Source organism: Momordica charantia (genome assembly GCF_013281855.1).
Source record: "Momordica charantia cultivar OHB3-1 chromosome 4 unlocalized genomic scaffold, Mcharantia_2.0 BLBB01000004.1, whole genome shotgun sequence".
NCBI classification, from domain to species: domain Eukaryota; kingdom Viridiplantae; phylum Streptophyta; class Magnoliopsida; order Cucurbitales; family Cucurbitaceae; genus Momordica; species Momordica charantia.
Window position 1 is genome coordinate 27,156,935 of NW_028275162.1, and position 24,454 is coordinate 27,181,388.

Genomic DNA, 24,454 nt, shown 5'->3' on the forward strand with positions numbered 1-24,454 from the left:
ACTTTACATAAAAATAGACACTAAACGATTTTCGTAGGAAATAAGTTTTTTGAAAATTTACAATTACGTCCTTGCTCCAAACTTACAAAAATATCTTTCTCAACAAATTTTAAAATTTTCCTGAGTGATTTTTAAAATCCGTACTATCCATTAAAATTTTTCTTGCCGTTGTTCAAAATTTATGCAATTTATTGATGGATTGATGTTACCAATAAAAAAGCTTTATGAACTTTTAATTTTTGTTAATTCATGTATATAAATTTTGAATATTTACTCAATCTTAGATATTTCATTGCTACTTTTTGCTTAAAAAATCTACTCATTAAAATGTTTATTTTAAATCAAAATTTAAAAATATTTTAAAAGAAAGAGAATGAAAGATATTGGAATAATTTTCCATGGAATGAAAAGTAAACATGTTAGTATATAAGTATGGTTATTTGATTCGTAATTCCTTCAAAACATTTTAGAAAAATTAAGTTGTTATTCTTTTTAAAAATGAATTTTTATGCTATTTTACTTATTTGTTTAATTTCTTGTTGAATCTGATCACATAAAAATACACCTTAAACAATTTTATTTAAAAATTTTGAATAAAAAAAGTTGTTTTAGAAAATTACCATTATGCCCTTTTGTCAAAATTGCAAAAAGACCTTTTAAGAAAAATTTTAAAATTTGATGGATTAATATTATCAATAAAAGAACTTTATTAACGTTTAATCTTTCTTATTTTATGTATATAAATTTTAATTATTTACTCAACCTTATGTAGGTATTTCATTGCTACACTTTGGAAAAAAATCTAACTGAATGTTTATTTTAATTAAAATTTTAAAATTGTTTGAAAAGAGAGAGAATGAACATCTTTGGAATGATTTACATGGAATTTGATAGTAAATAAGTGTTATTATTTGATTGATAATTCGAATCTAGAGGTGTTGGATTCAAAAGACTATAACTAAAGCCAAGAGAATGAAGTCTGCAGAAAAACAAAGGTCAAATAACATCTGATGTAATGAATAAAGGCCATGGCTCGCGTTCAAATCAAATCAAGACATCTCAAATTTTCTGATATTTGTATGAATCAGCCCACAGCATACGAGGTGGAGGAAAAACAAATAATAATAAAATGCTTCTCTGAAACGCATGTCTCCATTCAAAATTAACCTTATTACACTGATAATCTCCTCACTTTAGCATCTACACATTTCGGATGAGTATGACTTTTGTTTTGACAGCGGAATTGGAGGTCTCTTCAAGCTAAAGCATAAGATATACACTTCTTTCTCTTGCACTATTCTTCTTTTCAAGCTTCCAATTTCTTGCACTGAAATGTTATTGAACAAATTGCCATTGAAATATCAGAAACTTAATCGTCATGACTATAACAGGTGAAAATCATGTGGATAAATGAGAACAGTACCTGTAACGAGTATGGTTTGATAATTTATACTGATTTTTCCCCTATGAGACCTTCAGAATTTCATGAAATGCTTCTTGAGGTATATCGACAGATCCAACACGTTTCATTCGTTTTTTCCCTTCCTTTTGTTTCTCCAACAGCTTCCTCTTTCGAGTAGCGTCCCCACCATAACACTTTGCTAGAACATTTTTCCTCATAGCCGAGATCCTAAAATTAACATAAATAAGTTCAGTCTCACAATGAAAATTGAAGGATACCCAATCAGTAATTGAAATAGTTTGGCCACGAGATTTTGGGGCACTCAGTTTTCGAATATGTAATAAATATCCAAGTAAAAAACATGCTAGAGAAAATAAGTATGTAAAATAAGGCATTACGTTTCTCTTGCAATAATCTTAGATCCGATCGCAGCTTGTATTGTTATCTCAAACATTTGCCTGTTCAGCATACAAACAGCTCATGTCATAAAACAAGAATAGGAAAAAGAAAATAAATAAATTTCAGTCCTGTCACCTGTCAATGAATTTCTTCAGTTTATCCACCAATTCACGTCCGACCCTTTGTGCCTTCAAATTGTGAACAATCGTTGCCATTGCATCAACTGGCTGCCCATTCAATAGGATATCCAATTTCACCAAGTCAGCTTGTTGGTACCTGGTAATCGCACCCATCAATTCATCGTTATATGGAATATGCAATTCCGAATAAAATCATATTACCTAACCTTGCAAAACTTATCATGTCATACAGCCACCTAAGAAAAGCCTATAATAATGATAATTTTTGTTTAGAAACTACTTTCTTACGCATCAGGCTTTCCACAGAACTGAGAATACATATTAGCTAGAGACATTTGACCATGAACCAGTGTTAAATAATAAGATCATTTGAAAAATTACAACAATTAACCATCTTTCATTATGTGCATGCACAAAAGACTCCGCCGAGGAGTTTCAAGAGCCAAGACTTACAAATGGAGTTGAATAGAGAGGACAGGAAGCTTACTCTGAATCCTCGTAATCAAATGATGCATACCCCGATGTTATACTCTTTAATTCATTGTAAAAGTCAACAACAATTTCCCTTAAAGGTAAACGATATTTCATAAATGCCCTTTGACTGCAGGACAAAACTTGAAAGAATTAGTATATTAAATGATTGGCCATCAAGAGCGACACATAAACAAAATAAGATACCAATTTCATATCCATAATAAATTACAAGTAACAAATCATTCACGATGCCCGGATTAGCATTAACAAGGTAGCAGAAGAAAAAAATGATATTGCGATGCTACAAGAAGTAAACTCTTTTAGTTCTTTGTTACCTATCAATGAATGAGTACTCTAATTGTTGACCCCTCCGTTCAGAACAAAGTGTAATAACAGATCCAACATATCTGTAGTAAAAAAGAGATACTTTTGAATGACTTAATGTGAAAACTAAAGAGGAAGAAGAATAGAAAAGTGTATGAGAGCTTACTCACTAGGAATGATAATTGTAGCCAACACTGTAGGTTCCCATCCAGCAGTCACTCGCTTCTTGGGATTTGATGGCAATGCAGCAGGGTTTTGAACTTGTGCTTTGCTTAAAAGAGGAGGAAAATACTAATTTAGCTCTTGGTAAAGAAAGAATGTGAAACATAGAGAAAAGGAAAACACTGAGATAACCTTCCATCAGAATACTCAAAAATATAGGGCACTGTTGGAACAGTAGAAATAACATGAGCTCCATACTCCTGTCATATACAGCAACATGGATTATCAATATCTGATGACAAAAATAGGCTTATATTTTATCTGTCATATATGTTAATAATGAATAAAAAAAACCAACCTGTTCAAGCCGCTGATGAAAAACATCCATGTGAAGTAATCCTAAGAAACCACACCTGTGTATAGGGCTCAATCAGGGTTCACGTATATGACAAATAAAGCTGATATAAATGCATTTTGGTAGCGATAGAAATCAAGTCAGCGGAAGCCAACCTAAAACCAAGCCCTAATGCTGTGCTCGTCTCCTTAGCAACAGAGACACTGGCATCATTACATGTAAGTCTCTCTATTGCATGGTTGAGTGCATCAAAATCAGATCCGTCAGCTGGATATAGACCAGAGAAAACCATGTGTTTTACAGGCTTAAAACCTACAAGAAGAAAAACAAAATATCAATAAGAGGGAAGCAAATGAAAGAGCCAGCCCATGGCCCATGGCCCATGGCATGCACCAAAATAGCAAAAGAAAAGAAGTTTACTGAAATATTGTGTTCACTAAATATATCCCATGTGTTTATCTGAATAACTGGCATCAGTTAGAAAGGATCAAAACTCCTTATAACCAAAAAAAAATCGTAAAGCCATTGCAGAAACTTCATTTTTGACACATACGTCTCATTGGGAATGAAAAAAGAGATCTAGAACATTTTGAAAAGGCGAATGAGAATTTACCAGGAAGGGGTTCCACAACAGTTTTACTCTGATAGAGTGTATCCCCAATTCGTGCCTCTTTAGTAGAACGCATTCCACTCACAACATAGCCCACTTGACCAGTAAGAAGAATTCCTGTACTGGTAAGCTCGGGATGCATGATCCCAACATCCAAGACTTCATAAGCTTGGCCAGTGGCTGCAGAAGAAATCTTATCCCCCTTACGCAGCGTACCATCAACAACAGCAACATGGCATATCACTCCCTTGTATTCATCATAGTATGAATCTAATAAAAGCATTCGCAAAGGTGAAGAGTTCTTTCCAGGAGGTGGGGGTATGCGCTCTATGATGGCAGGAAGGACATGCTCAAGACCTTTCCCTGTTTTGGCGGATGTCAACAGAGCATGTGCAGGTTCAAGATCAAACATAGATTTTAGTTGAGCTCTAACACGATCAGGATCAGCAGTTGGCTGGTCAATTTTGTTAATAACTGGTATGATCGCTAAATTAGATTCAAAAGCAAGATAGAAATTAGCCACTGTTTGTGCTTGAACACCTTGGGCAGCATCCACAACCAAAAGGGCACCCTGGCAAGCTGCTAAGGATCTTGATACTTCATAGCTGAAATCAACATGGCCAGGTGTGTCAATAAGGTTAATCAAGAAAGGAGGCTGATCACTGGCGTTGTCACCAGCACGACTATACTTGTGAAACATGGTTGCAGTCTGAGCTTTAACAGTAATTCCCCTCTCCCTCTCCACCTAAATAATTGTGCTTCATCAAGTTAAAACAAAAAAAAAATGAAAACCCAATAAGGCAATCAATTTTACAGCATAAGATGACAGAAGCCAAAGAAGGCAAATTATCCGTCTAAGAAAAGAAAAAATATCCATGCTGAGTTAAACAAAGACTTCAAGGAGAATAGAACAAGATCTACAAGAATGCTTTCAGCGCTATCATGAAGAAAATTAGCAAATGACGACACTGTCAAACTTAAGTTTTTTATAGTTAATTAGACAATATAGATATCTTGGCAGTTTAAACCCATATCGTAGAACAAACGTAATTGTGTTCTGTAATAGTTCAGGACCATATGAAAGAATACGAAGTAACCATAATTGAATAATGGCGCTGAACAAGGCCAACGAACCTGCAATTTGTCGAGGTATTGGGGCTGACCATGGCCTCGCTTAATAGTACCAGTGAGCTCCAAGAGCCGATCAGCGAGTGTAGACTTACCGTGATCCACATGTGCGATTATAGAAAAGTTTCTAATCCGCTCGGGAGGGTACTGCGTCAAATCTATAGCATTACCAACTTCTTTGTTGTTTTGTCGAGAAGGAGAGCAAAATGCTTGGCTCAAAGCGAAACGAGGAGGAAAACGCGTTGAATTTGTAATACTGCCTCTAGAAACAGAGGAAGTTCGCCATAGATGGAAGCATTTAGGTCTTACGTTTTGCGACGCTTTTCTCAGAAAAACCATTTTTGGGGTTTTGGAGCTGTCGAACCCGAAGGTCCCGAACCAGGAGCGTGCGATGTGAAGTCAGAACATAGGACGATGATGAAGCTCGAGCTTGAGAGTTGTACGTGAAGAAGACGACGTCGTATGGGCACAGTGTTATTTAGGGCGGAGGAATTCATTAAATGGCCTAGTAGATGGGTCCGTTTAGTAAATACTGCAGCCCACGGCCCACGGCCCAAGTCTTGTGTACTGGGCCGAGCCCATTGCTTCTCATATATGCTACAATCTGTGCAGTTCACTCCGCTCCCATACATAGTTAGGCATCATAACTAAGCCATACCATATACAAAAAAATTAAAAAAAAATTAATTAGCAAAGCAAAGTTTAATTTAACAAAAAAAGAAAGAGGTAGAGAACAACATGTCTCATTGTCTTATTCAAGGATTAAACAATAAATTGTTATTACACATGTTTTTGTTTTCTAAACGAAAAAGAAAAATACAAACAAAAGTACTACTTGATGGATTCTAAATAAATAAAAAGTTAAACATACCATTTAGTCTCTTGAAGTATGTATCAATTTTCAATTTCACCTCTAATGTTTCAAAAATTTTCAATGGAATCTCTGGTCAATAACATCATTGAGATTGAATAATAGAATTGTGACATGACATATGAATTGGCCTCTCCCCTCAATTGTAGGTGATATCTTATCAAGTGAGAAATTTTCTTGTATAATACTGTAGCAGCATGTAGGTTTCTAAATTAAGCAGGAGAAAACATAAAAGAAATAGGAGAGATGAAACAGGGAGGGATGACATAAAAAACAAAAGAAAGTTGTCTTTTCAACTATAGTGTTAGGCTTATGTTAAAAGATCATATCATGTGATAATTATTCGATATATATGTTATCCCTTGAATCTCGTCATCGATGAATATGAATCCAATTGAAAATTTGGAAGCATAGAAAACGAAGGGGATATAGAAAATGATGTATATATTTGAGAGAGAGACCAAGTTAGAGTTAAAGAGGGATAAATTTTGGCTCAACATGAATAAGAAATTCTCCATAATAAGTTAAAAAAATAAGAGTGGTGGGCTGGGTGAGTGGTCTCAGTTGGAGTACCCCACGGCCATGACCACATCAAAATGACTTCAAATTATTAGCCAAACAAAAACCACGACACCTCAATGCGCCACATTGAAAGGGATTTCACCTTTTGGCTTCATTCTTGTGGCATTACAATCACATTCAAAATTGCTCATTTTTATTTCAACAATTCTTTTGAGATGCCAATATCTTTTAACCATGGACACCGTAGAGATATTTACACACAATTTTTTTCAACTAAACCTCACGTAGGAAATTAATTCTTATTCAAGTGGTCATCATAGAGTTTAATGGCCAAATAGCTTGATCAATAGTTTAAAGTAGCATAATCTAATATATATATATTTCAGTTAGTTAGCATCATGATGTGACAACAAATAATTTGTTTGACTTTTTTCCTTTAGTTGACAATATATAGAAGTGGGGATTCAAAATTTCGACCTTTTGGTCGGTGATATATATTTTAACTAGTTGAAATATATTTTTGTTAGTTAATGAGAATGTAGCATGTTAGTATTATATTAATAGTATTAACAATAGAAATGAAGTAAAAACATAATATAATAGGCTCAAAAAGGACATAACTAATTTTATCAAAAGATTCAAAAACTAAAATAGACGCAATATTAGCCTGAAATTGTTTCTTCCTATAATATATATATGAAAAAAGACATTGTCACGTGATTTATAATCTATATTAATTTCTATTTCATTTTTAAATTTTGAAGAAATAAAATATCACATGTCATATACGCTGTACCCAGGTATCTCTATGGTACCATAAACATTTTTACATCAATTTTTTAAAAATCAAGTAAAGACCAAAAGATGGAAAATTTTAATGGGTAGTAATTTAAATGGTCATGTTTACGTATATAGCAACAAGAGTACCATCTTACAAATATAGCAATTTTTAAAATTTTGTGCCTTCCTATTTATATATTTTTATACAATTTCATTTTTACACGTATATCATTCATTTAAAGGTAGATTATATCACTTCTGGATAACTATTAGATAAATTATATTAGTGGATTGGTTAGTGATAGAATATATAAACGATTGACGTCTATTACTATCAGTGATAAATGTCTATCATTAATCGAACTGATTGAGTGGATATATAATATATTACTATATAGTTACTATCAAACGTGATCTGTCATTGATGTCTTTATTGATTGACGTCTATCAGTGATATATAGTCCATAACTGATAGATTGATGACATTTCGAGTCTATTTTGACATTCTTCCGAGGCTTTTTTTTTTTAGAAAATAGCAACCAAAAACTAGGAAGCAGCAAAAAAGAGATGGTTATATATCATCCTTTTTCTCTTTTCTCTATTTGATTGGAGGGCGATACTTATCTACTTGTATATTTCTCTCCCAATTTTTTTTCTCAACATAAAATTTCAAATTCTATTTGATTTCTCTTATTAGATGAAGTAGGAGGAAAGTGTTGAGATATTTTTTAATATTGATTAAGTTGACTAATATCCCTAATCATGTGAGTTCCAAATTAAACAATTAAAAACAGTGGTGCATCAACTATAATTATACAATGCAATACTTTCCCTGATATTGTTGTAGCCATAGTCACAAACAAAGTGCCCTTATATATCCAGATCTTTAGTATATCACGTTTTTCAATTAATTAATTCTACAAAAAGATATGTTCACATATAGGTCGATTTTCTACGGTCTCCTTAATCCATCTCAAATGGATAAATAATAGACAAAAAAATATTGATCATCTTTTCTTTTTTAGTACAACAAATTTTAGGATGAAGATTTAACCTCCGACCTCTAAGGAAATGAAATGTCTTAACCGTTGAGCTAGTATATAATAGTATTTTTAGAGATTATTTTCATTATTAAACTCTTTTATGAGATTGTTTTAGACTTTTATTTAAACACGGTTATGTAAATCATTGATGATATTAAATATATATAACAGAAAAATACGAAAAGCTCATATATAGGGTTAATAAATATTGAGACAGATTGTAACATTAACTAGATTAAGGCAATATGCTTTAAAATAATTAAATTGACAAAAAAAAATTAACTGGCAAAAAAAAAAGTTGGGAGGGGGAATGGAAAAAGCAATATGTATCACAAATTCACATTCTTACAATCTAAAGTAGATTTTGTCTCTCATTCCTACTTGATATTGAGTTGACACATAAAAGCTTTAACAAGATCATACAACAACTTTGAGTAACTAGATCAAACTCTCTCAAAGAAAAACTAATTAGAAAATTATTGTAGAATTAAATCATGGATATTTTAGATTGTAAGAATGTTGGTGGTAAAAATTCGACTTGACACGTGTAATAACGTATACTGAGCTCGGGACAATGCTAACATAACAGACAAACCACTAGCACTCGACGATTCACTACCGAGCTGAGATGAGGGAATGAACTTAGCCGACCTGAGGACTCCGACCTCAGATCCGACCACCGACCTGGGAGCCCGACAACCGTAACCGCCTGTCGTAACAACCTAACGGCCTTGTCTCCCTCGCCTGCCTATAAAAGGGACACTCCGCCCCCAGACCAGGTATGCAATTCTCTCCGAGAACGACCTAAAACTTTTGAGCTCGTATTGACTTGGACGTTGGAGTGTTTGTTCCCTGTACAGGTTCACTTGTAAGCAGATCGACAAGTCGTCTACGTCCACATGTAAGCTCGATCGGAAAACAGCATCAACAAAGAACATTAATATTTCAATTTAAACTCGAAGTTTCTAGGTGCTCTTTTTGCACAATTTAATTTCTTTAGAAATGATAGATAAATCAATTAGTTTAACACTTCAAGTGCGGATCAAATGGAGTGTCCAAGATCTTTAAACAAATATTTGCCAAAAATGAAGGGCAATTTGGTAACTAAATGGCATTTTATGTGTACATGTACTAAAGAGATTTGTTGTTTCCTAGGGAGATGTAGCCTATGAAAGTTGAAAACATCAAAACCTCATGCTTATTTTAGTTTGGGACAAACAACCATCATTTATGCCATTTAGCTTCTACTATAATTTAGTCAGTGAAGCTATAATGTACGCACCTATAAGTCAAGTAGTTTTTCTCACATAACGACCACGAATGATTAGTCAAATACTTTTCACTCCAGATCTTACCATAACTCACTAAGTGACTTCTAGTTTGGGTAAACCTATTAAATTTCATTTAGTCCCACTTTGATTAGGGTACATTCCTAATGGATTTATTCTAAGGATAGCTTAATTAACTAACCACGTCCTTCTTAAAAAAAAAAAATTATCCAAGTATCTAAATATTGTGGTCATATTATAAGGTGTACATGGATTATCTTAAATTAAAAGATTTTCACCCACCGCATTTCGTATAGACACACCATTTATTATCGGTTCCCTAATTTTTTTTCTCCTTTTTTGTTCTTTTTGGTTTTAAAACTGAAAAATCTAAGACAAACCTTTAGCTAAAGGTGAAAGGTCTAAGATTTTGATCATATTATATTTAGAACAATATTTAGATATTTACATAGTTCCATACTTTTTCTTTATCTTTTTTTCTGACTTCTACTAAAAATTTGACATTTTTTTTTTTAAAAAAAATAGATAAAATATATTCTTTTATGCATTTTTGTCTCTTATATGTCAAAAATTTAATGATCGGATCCATATTTACTAAATAAGACTAGGTATAATTCTTTTGTTTAATTTGCTGCATGAAAGCTAAATTCTATCTTAAAATCCATTCCAATACAAAGTGAATTATAATTTTTTAACTAAACATAATTCTATTAGTAGTGCTGAAGACGAGTTGCATTTAAAATACTAAAACTTCCAAGAAGAAGAGAAGATAGAGAATCTTTTTTAAAAAAGAAATTAAAAAAAAAAACAAAAACAAAAACCTCCATAGCCCATCCCACATGCACAGAGCTGGAAAGCCACTGAGTAACCCACACAACACACAGACACACATGTTCTCTCTTTCACTATTATTCTCTCTCTATTTTGCCATCAGATCCAACCCACCAAAATATGTCACTTTCCCACCAAAGGATATGGAAGAAGAAGAAAACAAAAACCCCAAAAATCAAATTATCAAAAGCGTAGTAGTAGTATCATTTCATTTTAATTTGTAAACCCAATCATTAATTAATCCCAAATTCCCAATAATACAACTGATCGAACTAATTAAAATTTTAAAATTTTGAACTGTTTTATAAAGAGAGGAAAAAAAAGGTGTGAAGGTATTGAAGATTAATGAAAATGGGTGCTTTGATCCGAAGTCCATGGCCAAAACCCAGCTGCTGCAGATTGTTGTTGTTCTTCGATTCCATTGAACATATGGGAGAAGCTTTCTTCTTGAATCACCTGCGGGTGATGCTCCACGCCTGATCTTGTGGACGACCCCTGCTGAAGCAGCTGCGTTATGGCGGCGGATCGGAACGACGCCGCCGATGGGAACAGCTCTTTAATGCCCGGCTGGGAGCATCCTCGACCGCCGCCGTTGGTCGTAATTGGCTGTGTCCTTGACATCTCGAGGTTGATGTCGCAACTATTGTCGCTGCTCCAACAACCGCCTTCGTTTTCCTTTTTCAGGGTGGCGCCGCCGCCGGCTGCCGTCTCGCCGGAGTCTTTCGTTTTTAGTGCTAATAACTGTGGAAAAAGAATTAAGGGTTTCCTGTTATAAGAAATTTACAGACAGAGAGACAATTTTTTTTTTGTTAACGTTGATTGTTGGAGAAATTTTAGAGAGGATTTTTTTTTTTTATCGAAATGAAATTCTTAAAATAACTTGTACAAAAATTAACTAATAGAAATAGATAGACAAAATAACTAAATTTGATTAAGAATATTACTAAATACATAGGAATAATTGAGAAGCTTGCTAGGTTTTTAGGATTCAAGATTTTAAAGTTAACCCTATATTTCATATATATAAATTTACACTTTTTTTTTCCTTGACGGAGGTAAATTTACCCATCTAAGACTATTTAATTATCTAAAATTATTATTTCACAAATTGTCGTGAGTTATACCAATTCAAATTCATTTTAGTTCGATTCCACATGATCATGTTATATAAATTTAAAATTTAAAAATCATCTCTTATACTCAAGGCTTTATAAATCATAAAATTCATAAACTAAAACTAAAATTTGTCACTTGTTCTAAGTTTGAATTTCCACCGATAATTTTTAAGATCTATTATTTCAAAAAATAAAATAAGATAAAACTTGTCTCTATTCTTTTTTGTACTTATTTCTAATTTTATTTTTAGTAGTTCAAAAATATTAAGAATGAAGGTACACTTTCATTAAACATAACAAAGATAGACCAATAGTAGAAGCTCCTACCATTACCAATGTAGAGTGCAAGTTTTATTCTTTAGAACAATATTTGTCTACGCCAAGAATTCGTGCTAAATTTTTATGTGAAAATACTTTGTTTCTCGTAATGACATTAAATTTTTTACAACTCATTATTTTTTGGAAGATAAAATCTCTATTTTTCATCTATTTTCTTAGTTGTCTAAAGACAAAAGTTGGTCCAAGCAGTATTTTATTTTTTTTTATGTAGCCTATACCTTTCGATGCACAATTAAATGTAATAAAAATACGCCACATCAAAAAAGTCACCTATCATTACCCTCTCAACAAAATAAACTATACAAACTCAAAAAGTTTAACTTGGACACTATACATTATATAAATTTCATTAAAATCGTAATCCAAACATGAGTAAGTTGAGTAAGATATTTCAAAGATCAAGTTTTTATGTAGTGATTAAGGTAGATATATTTGGAAGGAGAGGAACAAACAAAAAAGCAATGGATTTGAGGCAATAATAATAAAAATGAAGTAAATTGGTGTTTTAATTTATATATGCTTTGTTTTTACCTGTGCATGGAGTTTGGAATTTTGAGCTTGAAGTACATCGTTGTCAGCCTTTAGAGATTCAAACTGTTTCTTCAACACCTCGTAATCTCTCTCCAATTGCTTCGTTTTCCACCTGGCCCTTCTGTTCTGAAACCAAATAGCAATCTGCCTCGGCTGCAGCCCCAACGCCTTGGCCAGCTGCATTTTCCTCTCCGGCTCAAGCTTATTCCCCACCTCAAAGCTCTTCTCCAAAGCCTTCACCTGCTCCAAATTCAGCCTCTTCTTCTTCTCCCCCAGCGCCGATCCGTCGTCCGACAACCCCTCCTCCCCGTTCACCTCCTCGCACCCGTTCTCCACTCCCGAAAACGACATCGATCTCTTCATCATAAACGGCACCACTCCATCTGCCAAAATCAATCAAACAAAAAAACGCAATAAAAATTTAAGTTGATTGATTAGGATAAATTTAATCATTTATAGGATATGTAACCGACGAACCGTGAAAGTAGAGGTGAGGAGGGCAGGAGGGGATGGCGTTGAAGGAGGAGGACGGAACGAAGTCTTGGTGGTCCGTGGCGGCGCGTGATTGGAACATGAAGCTATGGGAGTGGGGGGAGGCCATGGGAATGGCAGTGCATAGTCTAATAAAATGGTTGTTGTTCTTTTTCAAGTGGTGTGGCTCTCACTCTCATGGGGATGATAGAGTTTGCAGAAAGAGAGGGAAGCGATGAAGGGGCAGAGAGAGGAGACTGAAAGACAGCGAATTTTAGGTAGAGAGAGAAAAAGAAAGAGGTGTGAATTTGCTGTATATTTTTGTCATGGAAGGGAGCTTTCCTGGACCCATCCCATGATATGGATCTCTTTCTCTAACTTGCCTGTCACATGCTTACCATATAATAAGATGATATTTTTATATATCTTTGGGTCAGCTATATGCTCGAATATTAATTAATGGCTGGGAAAGAAATAACCAAAAAGAATAACTTCCTTCCCAGCGGACTAAATTTTACTTAAATAGTCGAGTATTAATGTCTCCTCTTATGAGTTATAGATTTAAATTCTTTACTCTCATTTGCATTCATGTTATATTTATTGCGGATACAAAATGAAAGTATAGAGTCATTAAATTCATATGGATGATAAATGAAAGTATACATTTTATTGAACAAAAAAACTTATATATCAACAATATTTTCGGGGGAGTAGGCTTGTATATATGGTTTGAGATTGGAAAGCATTTTAGCTTTGTATTTATTTTTGAATTATGTGGGAATTAAAGAGAATAAATTTAGAAAGTTTAAATTTATATAGTTTATATATAGTAATTTGAATTTAATTATATATCCTTCAAATTTATCCAAGTAGGAGCCTTCTTAGGTTGAGATATTTTTTAGACTCAACCCAATTGAATTGTTTTGCTCGTAAATTTATTCGATCCAAAGAATCTATATTAAATAATAAATTCAACTCAATCCAACCATAAAATATTTTGATTTGATTGGTTCAAATTATTCAGATCACTCATTCAAAATATTGTATAACGAAAGAAAAATAAATGATAATATCTTAAATATTTATTTATATATTGTCTACCGTGAAAAAATATCATTCAAAAAAAATTTTGATTTTCAAAAACTTCGGTAAAATAATAATTCATAAAAAATTATTGAATGAAATAAAGTTAAAATAAATATAATTATATATAGTTTTTTTGTGAGTAAAAGAAATAGTTTTAAAAAATAATAAGAAATCCGAATTGGTTCAATTCAACCCAAATCTATTTTGGGTGAACTATTGGATTTTAGATACCTATATTATAAACTTTCACAAGGTTCATTTTCATTTCGACGTGAGATCTTTTTAAGTGAAATAGTCCAAAAAAAAAAAAATATATATATATATATAAACAGACTCGAAATACCTAGTTAATGCCTTTTTTGCTTTTACGTTTATTCAAAGAAAAAAGAAAAAGGAATCAAAGCAAAATATCAACATGGAAGGGATCGATTAAAAAAATTGGTTGGTGGGCAGCAGAGGGTCCAGGATTTGAGCCATAAAATAATGAAAGATTTAACCTCTGACAAATCATAGAAATATCTATCCAATTTGCACACAAATCGAAACAATTGCAAACCGCCCAAAAAAAAAAGATCAAAAAAGAAGAAGGAAGAAAGAGAGTGAGTTTTCTCTTCTGATTTCTCCCCAAAAAACAATCATTTGCAGTCAAATAGTTTAAAGTTTTAAAGGGGCCATCCCCTTCCCTAAGAGTGACGAGGAAACTTGGGGTACCCCATAATCAATCCAAAGCACCAACATTTCATTCATCAATTTATAATCATTCGTTTCCAGAATTTTGGTTATGTATCCTCTCCCATCTAGGGCTACGTACCTCGGGATCTGCAACCCTTACATATTACCATCTAATTAATATCATTAGTTTCAGCCTCCTTAATTAAACTGTTTTTATTTAATCATGTGTTATATTTTATAAAATAATGTAATATATACCATAAAGTTAATGTGTTATACCATTTGGTGGGGCTCTCTTGTCATCATAACCGCCTAAAAGTTGGAATCCAACAGCAGCTATATGAAAAAATGGCTGGATCTGAACTTGAAAGATCCATTAGTTAAAATCTTTAGGGGTTGACTAGCTAGGAATATTGGTATGATAAGAATGTAAATATTATTGATTAATCATTCATTACTAAAATCATCTCAATTGCTAACTTGAACATGCTCCAACGAAAAGAAGTTCGAATTCTCATTCCACATGTTCGTAAGAAAAAGAAAATCTTGAAATCACAATGGAACTCTAAAATTTAAGTTGATTGTGGAGTGTGGATTATCAATCTTTGAGATGATAATACTAATCTATATGTTGTTGGAATTGATTGATGAAAGAATTTCTCGGCCTATTAAAAATATTGTGTTAGAAATTACTTATACCACTTAATAATTGGTTACAATAATCATGATCTTTCTCCATTCTACTAGACTTGGAAGTTTTGATGACAATTGGAGGGTTTTGTGGATTTGGTTTGCAAAAAGTTCAAAATTTGGTTAGAGGGGATTATTTAAGGGCAAAGGATGGAGTTAGGGAACACTTATAATGGAGTGTTTGTGGGAATTAGAGGGAGGGTGGGTCCTAGAAAATGCCATTGGTAATGGTAGTGAAGCTCCTCACATGTGGGTTTCAGCAAGTTTAGGGGATTGCCCCCGTGGAAGGGAAGCGTAGATTCAATTATACATGTTCTTTTGTTGCTTATATAGTATATAATGACAACGGTATCCTCGTACTCTAAATATCTAGCTCTCTACAATAGTATAATATTTTTACTTTGAGCATAATCCTTAGTCTTTTATTTCACCCAAAAGGCCTCCTATCAATGGAGATAATGGTTCTCATCGAGTTATTTAGTCAATTTAAACTTTGATCACATTTTCAATATGCTTCTTCCTCTCTTCCAATGCACCACTCCCTATAATAATATGATATTGTCTGTTTAGGACATAACTTAATTCATAGCTATACTTTTGTCTCACTGGAATGTCTCGTATCAATAGAGATAATTATTTTCATCTTAGCTCATGTGGGACTTTGGTCGTAATCGAAACGTACTTCTTTCCCTCTCCCCATGCACCACTCTCTCTCTTAAATTTTTATATGGAGGAATTTTGATGAAGAAAATGCTTTGAATCTTCTCCACTTGCTTTGGCCTGTTCCCATGTGCTTGTGCCTTGTCTCTCTCTTTTTCTTTGGGTGCAAACTTCCCTTCACTACAACGTGCTTCTTCTATTCTCCAACAGTTGGAATAGTTTAATTAGGGGTCCTCCCCCCTACCACTTTCTAGCTCTTTTTTTACTCTTATGAGCCAATCAGAGCTAATTGGGGTTTTGTTTTTCAATACCAACTTCCATATATCATGTTTTGTTGGAATGCAAACTCCATTGCAATTATATTCATCAAAAGTTGAGGCATTGATTTGTATATATCATCACAAACTTGACCATCATTTTGATTTGTGTGTAATATAGAAAAGATATGCCAATAACAAAAAATTAACACTTCTTTTTTCTAGTGCCCATATGGTAACAAAATTAAGTCCCTTTTCCAATCCTGCAAAGCCATCTATCTTCACCCAATCATAATGCATGATAATGAGTTTTTCTTTTTTTTTCCTCTTCTTTCTTTTTTTATTAAAGTTAGAAGGAAATTTTTGAGCTACTTGTGAGTATGTTTAATATGATATCATAGGACTCGGACTCGGACCTAAAAACTTGGATCTTCGGAAAAAAAAAGTCACTTCAGTTGGTTCTCTTGTAAAATTTTTTAATTATAGTGAGTTATATTCTTCTTTGTTCTACGAATATAGTATAGCTAAACATAATTACAACCTATTCCTTATTTTGAGATTGAAGGTTTAAATTCTTATACTCCCATGTGTAAAGCTAAACACAATTAGCACTTACCCCAATATACAAGGGAGAGAAGAATTCATACAACCGTTGATGAAATGGAGGAGGGATGGAAAAGAACAACTAAATATATATGAGAGAAGGAATTTCCTTTATATTTTCAAAGAGATGGAGTTTTCAGGCTTTCATATAGCATCTTTTTGGCAATTGGCAGTGACTTTTTTATATACATGCATAGAATTATTCCTAGTAAATGCAACTAGGTGTGTGTCCATACTATTTTAATTCAAATTGATTTGTTTAATGCTAAATGTCCAATTGTTTAAATTGGTGGAAATATTAGTAAATATTAAGCTCCATTTTGTAACTAAACTATTGGGTTTGTAAGGTGATTTGTAAACAAAGTCTCACGTTGGCTAGGGTACGGAATGATTATGGATATATAAGATAGGACAATTATCTCCATTAGTTTGAGACCTTCTGGGTGGAACAAAAAATAAAGTCGTGAAAGTTATGCCCAAAACAGATAATATCATACCATTGTGGATATATTAGGAATACCAACAAGAACAACCATATGAGAAGTTATAAATAATAGAGGTTGGTCTTGGTTCGAGACGGTCTAAATGATAAATGGTAAAATTAATTCTCTAATTCCATTTTAGTTCAGATTTTTTTTTCTCTCTTTTTGTTTTTTGGCACAAGGAGAAGCAACAGAAAAAAAAAATAACAGTAATTAAAAATTCTTACACAACCATTTGAAAGCATCCTATATATATCAAGTGTAGCACATATAGATAAAGAGTCATTTTGGTTGCTTTCTAATTATTGGAAGCACCAAGGAGAAATCGTAGGCCATTTGTCTCTTGATTGAACTCTCTTTGTGGGCAAATGCATTGAATAACATTTCTTTGATTAACTCACATTTATTATATTCCCAACCTCTCCTTTATATTCGAATATTCACTAATACATTAGGTCAGAGAGCTTATCCCAATGACGTAAGATCCAACCATTCTTAGAGTTGAGGTGGAACACCGATCTCCTAGCTAGCTTTATTCATCTTTTAAATGAATAAATGACATGTATTATAATAAGTTAAACCTGAAAATTATGATCGAGTAATTAATATATAGACATTAACAAACAACTAATATAATGGGTCCTCGCTGATATTTAGGTTTATATGATAACTTTAATCCGTACTTGTAGGAAAATGGACAAACTATATTATATATGATTCTCCATATTGTTATAACCTTGGTTGCTTTTAACACTCTCTTCATGGAAGGGGGTCTCCCATCATGAATTATTTTGACAAGACATTTTTCTTGCATATTGTTTATATAATATAAAGTGTGGAGAAACATTGGGTGGGGTGGCACTGGCAAAAGGCATGAAATTAATAAATATATATATTGCCAACTCGGGATCCTGATTTTGACACAATAGATACAACCCCTTGATTGCTCCCTTTTTTGTAGACTTTATATATCATATATATCATTGACAAACTTAATGATTCCTTAAAAGCAATATCGATTGCACTCAAAAACATAAAAATTAAAAATAAATAATGCGGATGATTGATATCTCAAATGCATGCATGAATCTTTTTGGTCACATGGCTAATAAGCTTGCATGAAAGGAATAAGGAAAAAAGAAAAAAAAAACCAAGAAAATCTTCAAAATTTGTGATACAGTGGATATTTTATACATATAAATTTCAAAAATCTTGGGCCTCAGCCCGATGGCAAGCCAGTGGGCCTAATCTACTATTTGGGCTGTACATAGCTATATAGCCATGCAATTCAGCTTAAAAGGCGGGGCCCATGGTCATGTTGATAGGCCCAAGAAGTTGTGCAGGATTCAATGCCACTCCCTTGATTTTTCAAATGAATTCAATAATTCTTTTCATATATCTGCATAATTAATCATCCTAAACCATTCGCTATGATTGGTTGGTTCATTATAAATCTTTTATATATTTTTTAATTCCTTAATAACGTCTTTTTAAGTATTCCACCTGATTTCTAATTAAAAAATGTTTTCCCCACGATATAATGAATCTAGATACTACTATGTTATTTTTCAAGTAACACATTTTTAAATTCTACATTCATTTTTATATACCATTTCCCATTTTAATGCGTGAACAACTTGCCTCTTATAGCCTCCTTGAAAGGTTATTCGTGGTCTCCAATAGAGGTAAGTGGTTTGAGTCATTATAATTGTGAAAAATTAAAAAAAAAAATTGTTATAGAAAGATAAAGGAATTTGTTGCCTCAATAATATTTAGCCACATAACAATGCATATAATTGATAAAGGACTGCTTACTTAGACCTAACATTAAATTATGGTTTGATTAGAAATAGCTACATAGAAAATGAAGGTACATCAAGTAAAACAAAGAAAAAAAAACAAAAAAAAATTTAGCACTCCACCATTAAATATCACGTATAACAGTCATGCCTAACTATTCAAAAACAAAATATATAGATTAAATTTTAATTTTTAAAAATATAAGAATAAAATTGACTAGTATAGAGACAAAAATTACCATTTAACTTCAAATATAGTATGTTTTGTACTATTAAAGTTAATCACTGGAACAATTTTGAGATGTTTAGCCTAAATTCGTGCAATATGTAATCAATAGGTAAGAAAAGGGTTAGAAAAATCGAAATTTGTGTAACTTAATGATTTGTAAAAGTAAATATACAATGTAAAAGTATATTCCATAAAATTAAGATGATATAATTCACGAATATTTATTTACATTTCTTTTGTTTTACTAATGTAACCTCTTTTAAGAAATATAAACGAAATAATGTGAATATCGAAAATTGTAGTCATGGACTCATGATTGGATTGGACAAAATTGGTGATGTCACCTCGAGAAGGGTGTGAAGATGAGAGGAACCGTCCGATGAAGAAAAAGAAAATTGAATCCACCTCAAAATTATACAATTTAAAAAATAATTTTAGATAGTGGGATTCCATGAAAGTAAATAAAAATAATATTTAGATTATAATTAATTAATTAATTAGATTAAGTAAAAAGCGACGCATGACAGACATTCCGTGCATTAAGCCACTAACCCTCGCTCTCTCTTTTTTATATAATTTTTTTTGTCATATTTCAATTTCAAATTTATCTTAATTTAGCCCCCAAAAATCGGATCAAATAAGTACATATTTATTTATACATGGTCAATAAACAAATACCTATTTTTAAGAGGATCAGATTAAAATAAATAAATAATAAAAGAGGATCATAAAACTACGTCGTTAAAGGTCGGCCGTTCCCTAATACTCCCTGGTTTTGAGCCCAATGACTAATGGGAGTAGCACGCACGTACAAATAGTTTATTTACTAATTACAAACAAAAAAGAAAAGAAAAAAAAAGAAGAAGAAGAAGAATAATAATAGAAAATATTGAAAAAGGTTTTTTTTTTCTCTTTACTAGTATATTTAGTTTGAGTGAGGGGAGTTTAAATTTAAAAATTCTAATTCCTAATTTTAACGAATTGTGAAAATCCAATCTTCTTAATATTTTCTATAGTGTATTCATATCTATCGTAATTTATGATATGACAAAAGTTTTGGACATAGTTGGCACAGTTTATGACCTTATGAGTGAGATTTTCAAATTTTAAAATAATTTACCATCTAAATATACGTTTGACTAGATGATAATTGTTGAAATGAGACATCCCCTAAGTAATTATTTTTCAAGAGAATTGTACCCGTGTGAAGTATGTGAGTCAAAGTATCAAATACTTAGAGGAAAGTGAAATCAAGAGAAGTAATCCAACTTCTTTGTATAGTCCAAAACCATGTGAGACCAATTAGCCATCTAGCCTAAGTGGGTTGAACTCAACTATAGTGGGTAAGCTACTTGATATGTGAAGAAATTAATTACTTGGATTAGTTAGTGAGATGATAAAATTTTGTCTTAGTTTGAGAGAAATTACTTGAGAATGGTTGAAATAATGTGACAAACAATTTTATTCCATATATATACGAGAGATGAATTAAAAATGATTATTTGGTTAATGGTTCGTGAGCCAGAATCGTCTGGCTAACTACTACTAAAAATTTGATAGCTATTTATTTTTCTCTCATTTTGCATTTCTCTCTTCTACTCATTCAAGTACTAAGTATTATTTCGTTAAAAATTATGTTTTGATGTTGCATCCGAGAGTTAGGAGGAGGGCCAACAATAATGTGAATAATTTTTCTCAACTCGGATATCCAAAACAATGCCTCAAAGGTGTGAACGGTCTATTTTACTTATTAAACCTTCATTACTAATTTTGATGGTATCTCACCACTTTCGTGTCTTCTATTTTAATTTCTAAATTTTTAGATCTTATATTTAAATTTCTAAAATTTACATTAAAAAACTTCCTTTTGTTAGTACCTTCCACCCAAGATCAGAAATGTTTTTACCGGGCTTTTCTCATATTTGTATACCAAAAACTACTTTAATCCTTATGATTAATTTTCTTTCCATCAACTACTGAATAGAAATATAAATCCATTTTGTCAAAGCTAAAAAGAAAAAAAAAGGATTATAATAATAAGTAAATAAAATCGTGGGGTACAGGCTACCGCCTGCCGGTCACCGTCACGTTTGTTGGACGCCGACTCCGACCAATAAAACGTCTCTGGAAGTGGTTGAGGGCTGAGGGCAGGGGCAAAACTGGAACATAAATACAAATAAAATTCCCTTTCCTTTGACTTTGAATCCCAATATTCCCACTGCTTTTCTCTTCTTCAGCCCTCAATTCAAGCCTCTAATTTTCCAGGGCTTCCTTGAAAATTCTCACAACCCTCCAAGAAATCGCTCCTTTTTTCTCCCCAAAAATTCTTCCTCAACACAACACATAATTTCTCCATCTTCATCTCCAATTTCCTCTGTTTCTATTTGGTAATTTTGTTCATGGGTTGTGCCAGCTCCAAGCAGAAGCGACGATGCCCCCACTGCCGGAATTCCATGACTCAGAGGAGCTACTCGATGCACGACCACCAACCTCCGTCGCCGCCGCCGCAGCCCACCAAACCAGCCGATGGCTACCATGTTGTCGCTGCCTTTTCCTCCACATTGGGCTCCCTCAAGCTCGAAAACATTCACTTCGACAACAAAATTTACACCGCCGTCGATGTCGATGACGCTATCGACGGCGAGAGTATTGAGACCAAGAATGAGGCGTCCATGGGGCTGATTGAGGCCAAGACTTGGTCCAATATGATTAATGACAGAATTCCCAAGATTACTCCCAAAACTCCGATCAGAACGCCACCCGGCGAGCCGGAGAACATTAATGTTTGGGAGGTCATGGAAGGGCTCGACGACGTTAGCCCTTTCCGGCCGACGAATCGGTACCGGAGCTTCTCGTTTGACGTCGGTACAACTCCGATATGCGAATCGTTAGAACAGGGGAAGTCTAATTTGCAGGAAATTAACGAATCCTCCACTTCTCCTAAACCATTCTGGCTCAAAACCACGGGTAATTATCTCCTTCTTTTTTTAAAATTCATCTCAATATCTTCAAATTCTCAAGTTACAATACGAAATTGAAAATGTTTTGTCTGAGATTGTTCTTTTGACGATTAGAATTCCTCTGTTTTCATGTGGGATTTCAGATTTGGACCCTGAAGTGATATCTTCGTTCCGGAGGTCACTGGAGGAGCTTCCACCAGACGACCCATTTCATCTCCGGTCACCAGAGGACGAAAAACCGGCCGGAGCACCGGCCGGCGATCCGTCCAAGGGCAGAGACAAAGTTGTGGTGTACTTCACGAGCTTAAGAGGGGTAAGAAAGACATACGAGGACTGCTGCGACGTGAGGATGATTTTGAAGGCCATGGGAGCTCGAGTAGACGAACGGGACGTGTCCATGGATTCAGGTTTCAAGCAGGAGCTGAAGGAGCTGCTCGGAGATGGGTTCAATGGCGGCGGACTGCCGAGAGTGTTCGTTGGAAAAAACTACATTGGTGGGGCAGAGGAAATTCGGAGACTGCACGAAGAAGGGGGCCTGGAGAAGGTGCTGGAACGGTGCGAGAAAGTGGAGGAGGGCGGCGGAGAAGGCGGCGGAGGGAGTGGCGGCTGTGGGTGTTGTGAGGCCTGTGGAGATGTGAGGTTTGTGCCATGCGAGACCTGCTCCGGGAGCTGCAAAATTTACCATGAAATGGAGGAAGAAGAAGAAGATGTGGAGAAGGAAGAAGATTGTGGATTTCAGCGGTGTCCAGATTGTAATGAGAATGGGCTAATTCGTTGTCCCATTTGTTGTTCTTAATTTTTCTCTTGGTTGATTTTTTTGGGTTTAGATTTCTAGCTTTTGGTTGGATTCCCTTCTTCTTTTGGTTGAATTGTTTGTTGTACAGTGAAGAGGATTGAGTTTGTTTGGGGGAGAGTTAAAGGTTTAAAATTGGAGGTAAAATTACAACGGGTGTGAAGAAAAACACCGTTATACGTTATTTTTTACGTGGTGGTATGATTTTTTTTTTTTTTTTTTATCTGCCGTTTGAGTTTTTGCTCTCAACCATGGAGGAGTGGGGGCAACGGAGAAATTATTATTGGGAGAGCTTCGAACAATCTTACTAGTTTTACAGTGTTGAATCCAGAGGGAGCAAATTGAGTATACAAGCGTGGAACAATATCTGTATAGGCATTTTAATAAAATCAAAGCAAACAATGTAGGTTATATTCAAAATGGATAATAATATTATTTCATTGTGAGAATATATTGGATTATTTAGATTACTATATTTTATATGATTTCATATCATTGACTATTAGTGATATAGTTAATCAAGTCTATCAAGGATAAATATCTATCTCATTTTTTAACTTCTATTCCAGGTCTATTTGCCCGTCCGGAGTAATTTTGAAAATTCCATAATTACATTTTTAAAATGTTTTTAAAATAAATATTTAATTAGTGATTTCTTCCCTAAGTGTTTTTTTAACACTTCTTTTATACTTATCTCATTCTAATTTAATTTTGGATTCGCTTAGTATCTAAAACTTGAAATTCTTTTATTAATTTTTAAAACTTTAAATTATAATTTTGTGTAATTCTTACTAATTCTTAGTTAAATGATGATTTAGCGGGTATGTTAGACAAAAAAAAAAAAAGTAATTGATTCGTACAAATTATCAAATACCCCCCTGTTTTTATGGACTATATAATAATATTTTATTCCTAGTATATTAGTTTAAGCCACAAGAGAGAGATTGAAATAAGAAGAAACGAGAAAGAAATTTATGGATGGTAACACATTTTGAAACCAATCCTCGAGATCATACTCAGATTGAACAAAACTGACAAAAAAAAAAGAGGTTATTTTCTTTTGGAAAGTTAAACTCATAAAAGTTATTGGTTGAGTTTTTACCTTTCCCATTTTTAAGAGCAAGCCAACAAAATCGATAGTGGGTTGTTTTTGTTACTTTTCTTTTGGTCTTATGAAATATTTACAAAAGAAAGAAAGCTACCCCACCTGAACAAGATAATAGTTGCTATGGTCAACGGTCAACCCTCTTATTGGAGGGGTTGTGGAGACAGACATTGAGGAGCAGCTCCAACTCCTCCAAATTGCTTTCAATGGACCGATTCATAGTTTTGAAAGATAATATAATATGTCAGCCTAATTAAAACAATTTAGAGTTTCATACTTCAATTATTAGTCCAACCAATTAGTTGTATAAGTTTTAGGTGATCGGTGTTGAG

At 33.4% G+C, this 24,454-nt stretch overlaps 3 protein-coding genes across 5 annotated transcripts; 1 reads left to right on the forward strand and 2 right to left on the reverse strand.

The window, feature by feature from the left end:
- Window positions 1-996: 996 nt before the first annotated feature.
- LOC111006369 (Small GTP-binding protein) lies at window positions 997-5,433 on the reverse strand. 3 transcript variants are annotated; one of them, XM_022278267.2, is made up of 12 exons: window positions 5,001-5,431; window positions 3,870-4,611; window positions 3,412-3,568; window positions 3,260-3,314; window positions 3,094-3,161; window positions 2,906-3,010; window positions 2,751-2,822; window positions 2,429-2,542; window positions 1,937-2,077; window positions 1,801-1,860; window positions 1,424-1,630; window positions 997-1,327 (listed from the first exon to the last, which is right to left on the reverse strand). In XM_022278267.2, exons 1-11 carry the CDS (start codon window positions 5,331-5,333, stop codon window positions 1,465-1,467), a joined length of 2,013 nt encoding a protein of 670 aa, XP_022133959.1. In that variant the 5' UTR covers window positions 5,334-5,431; the 3' UTR covers window positions 997-1,327; window positions 1,424-1,464. The 3 variants fall into 3 exon arrangements, with proteins under 3 accessions (XP_022133959.1, XP_022133960.1, XP_087979456.1); XM_022278268.2 differs by having other exon boundaries at window positions 3,870-4,624; window positions 5,001-5,142; XM_088123330.1 differs by lacking the exon at window positions 2,429-2,542 and having other exon boundaries at window positions 5,001-5,433.
- A 5,077-nt stretch (window positions 5,434-10,510) lies between these two features.
- On the reverse strand, window positions 10,511-13,147 carry LOC111006440 (homeobox-leucine zipper protein ATHB-20). Its single transcript, XM_022278389.2, has 3 exons — window positions 12,793-13,147; window positions 12,316-12,698; window positions 10,511-11,071 (listed from the first exon to the last, which is right to left on the reverse strand). Exons 1-3 carry the CDS (start codon window positions 12,914-12,916, stop codon window positions 10,673-10,675), a joined length of 906 nt encoding a protein of 301 aa, XP_022134081.1. The 5' UTR covers window positions 12,917-13,147; the 3' UTR covers window positions 10,511-10,672.
- An 8,175-nt stretch (window positions 13,148-21,322) lies between these two features.
- LOC148212085 (Glutaredoxin family protein) lies at window positions 21,323-23,201 on the forward strand. The gene is made up of 2 exons (XM_088122396.1): window positions 21,323-22,231; window positions 22,368-23,201. The coding sequence occupies exons 1-2, from the start codon at window positions 21,664-21,666 to the stop codon at window positions 23,018-23,020; spliced, it is 1,221 nt and encodes a 406-aa protein (XP_087978522.1). The 5' UTR covers window positions 21,323-21,663; the 3' UTR covers window positions 23,021-23,201.
- Window positions 23,202-24,454: the final 1,253 nt, after the last annotated feature.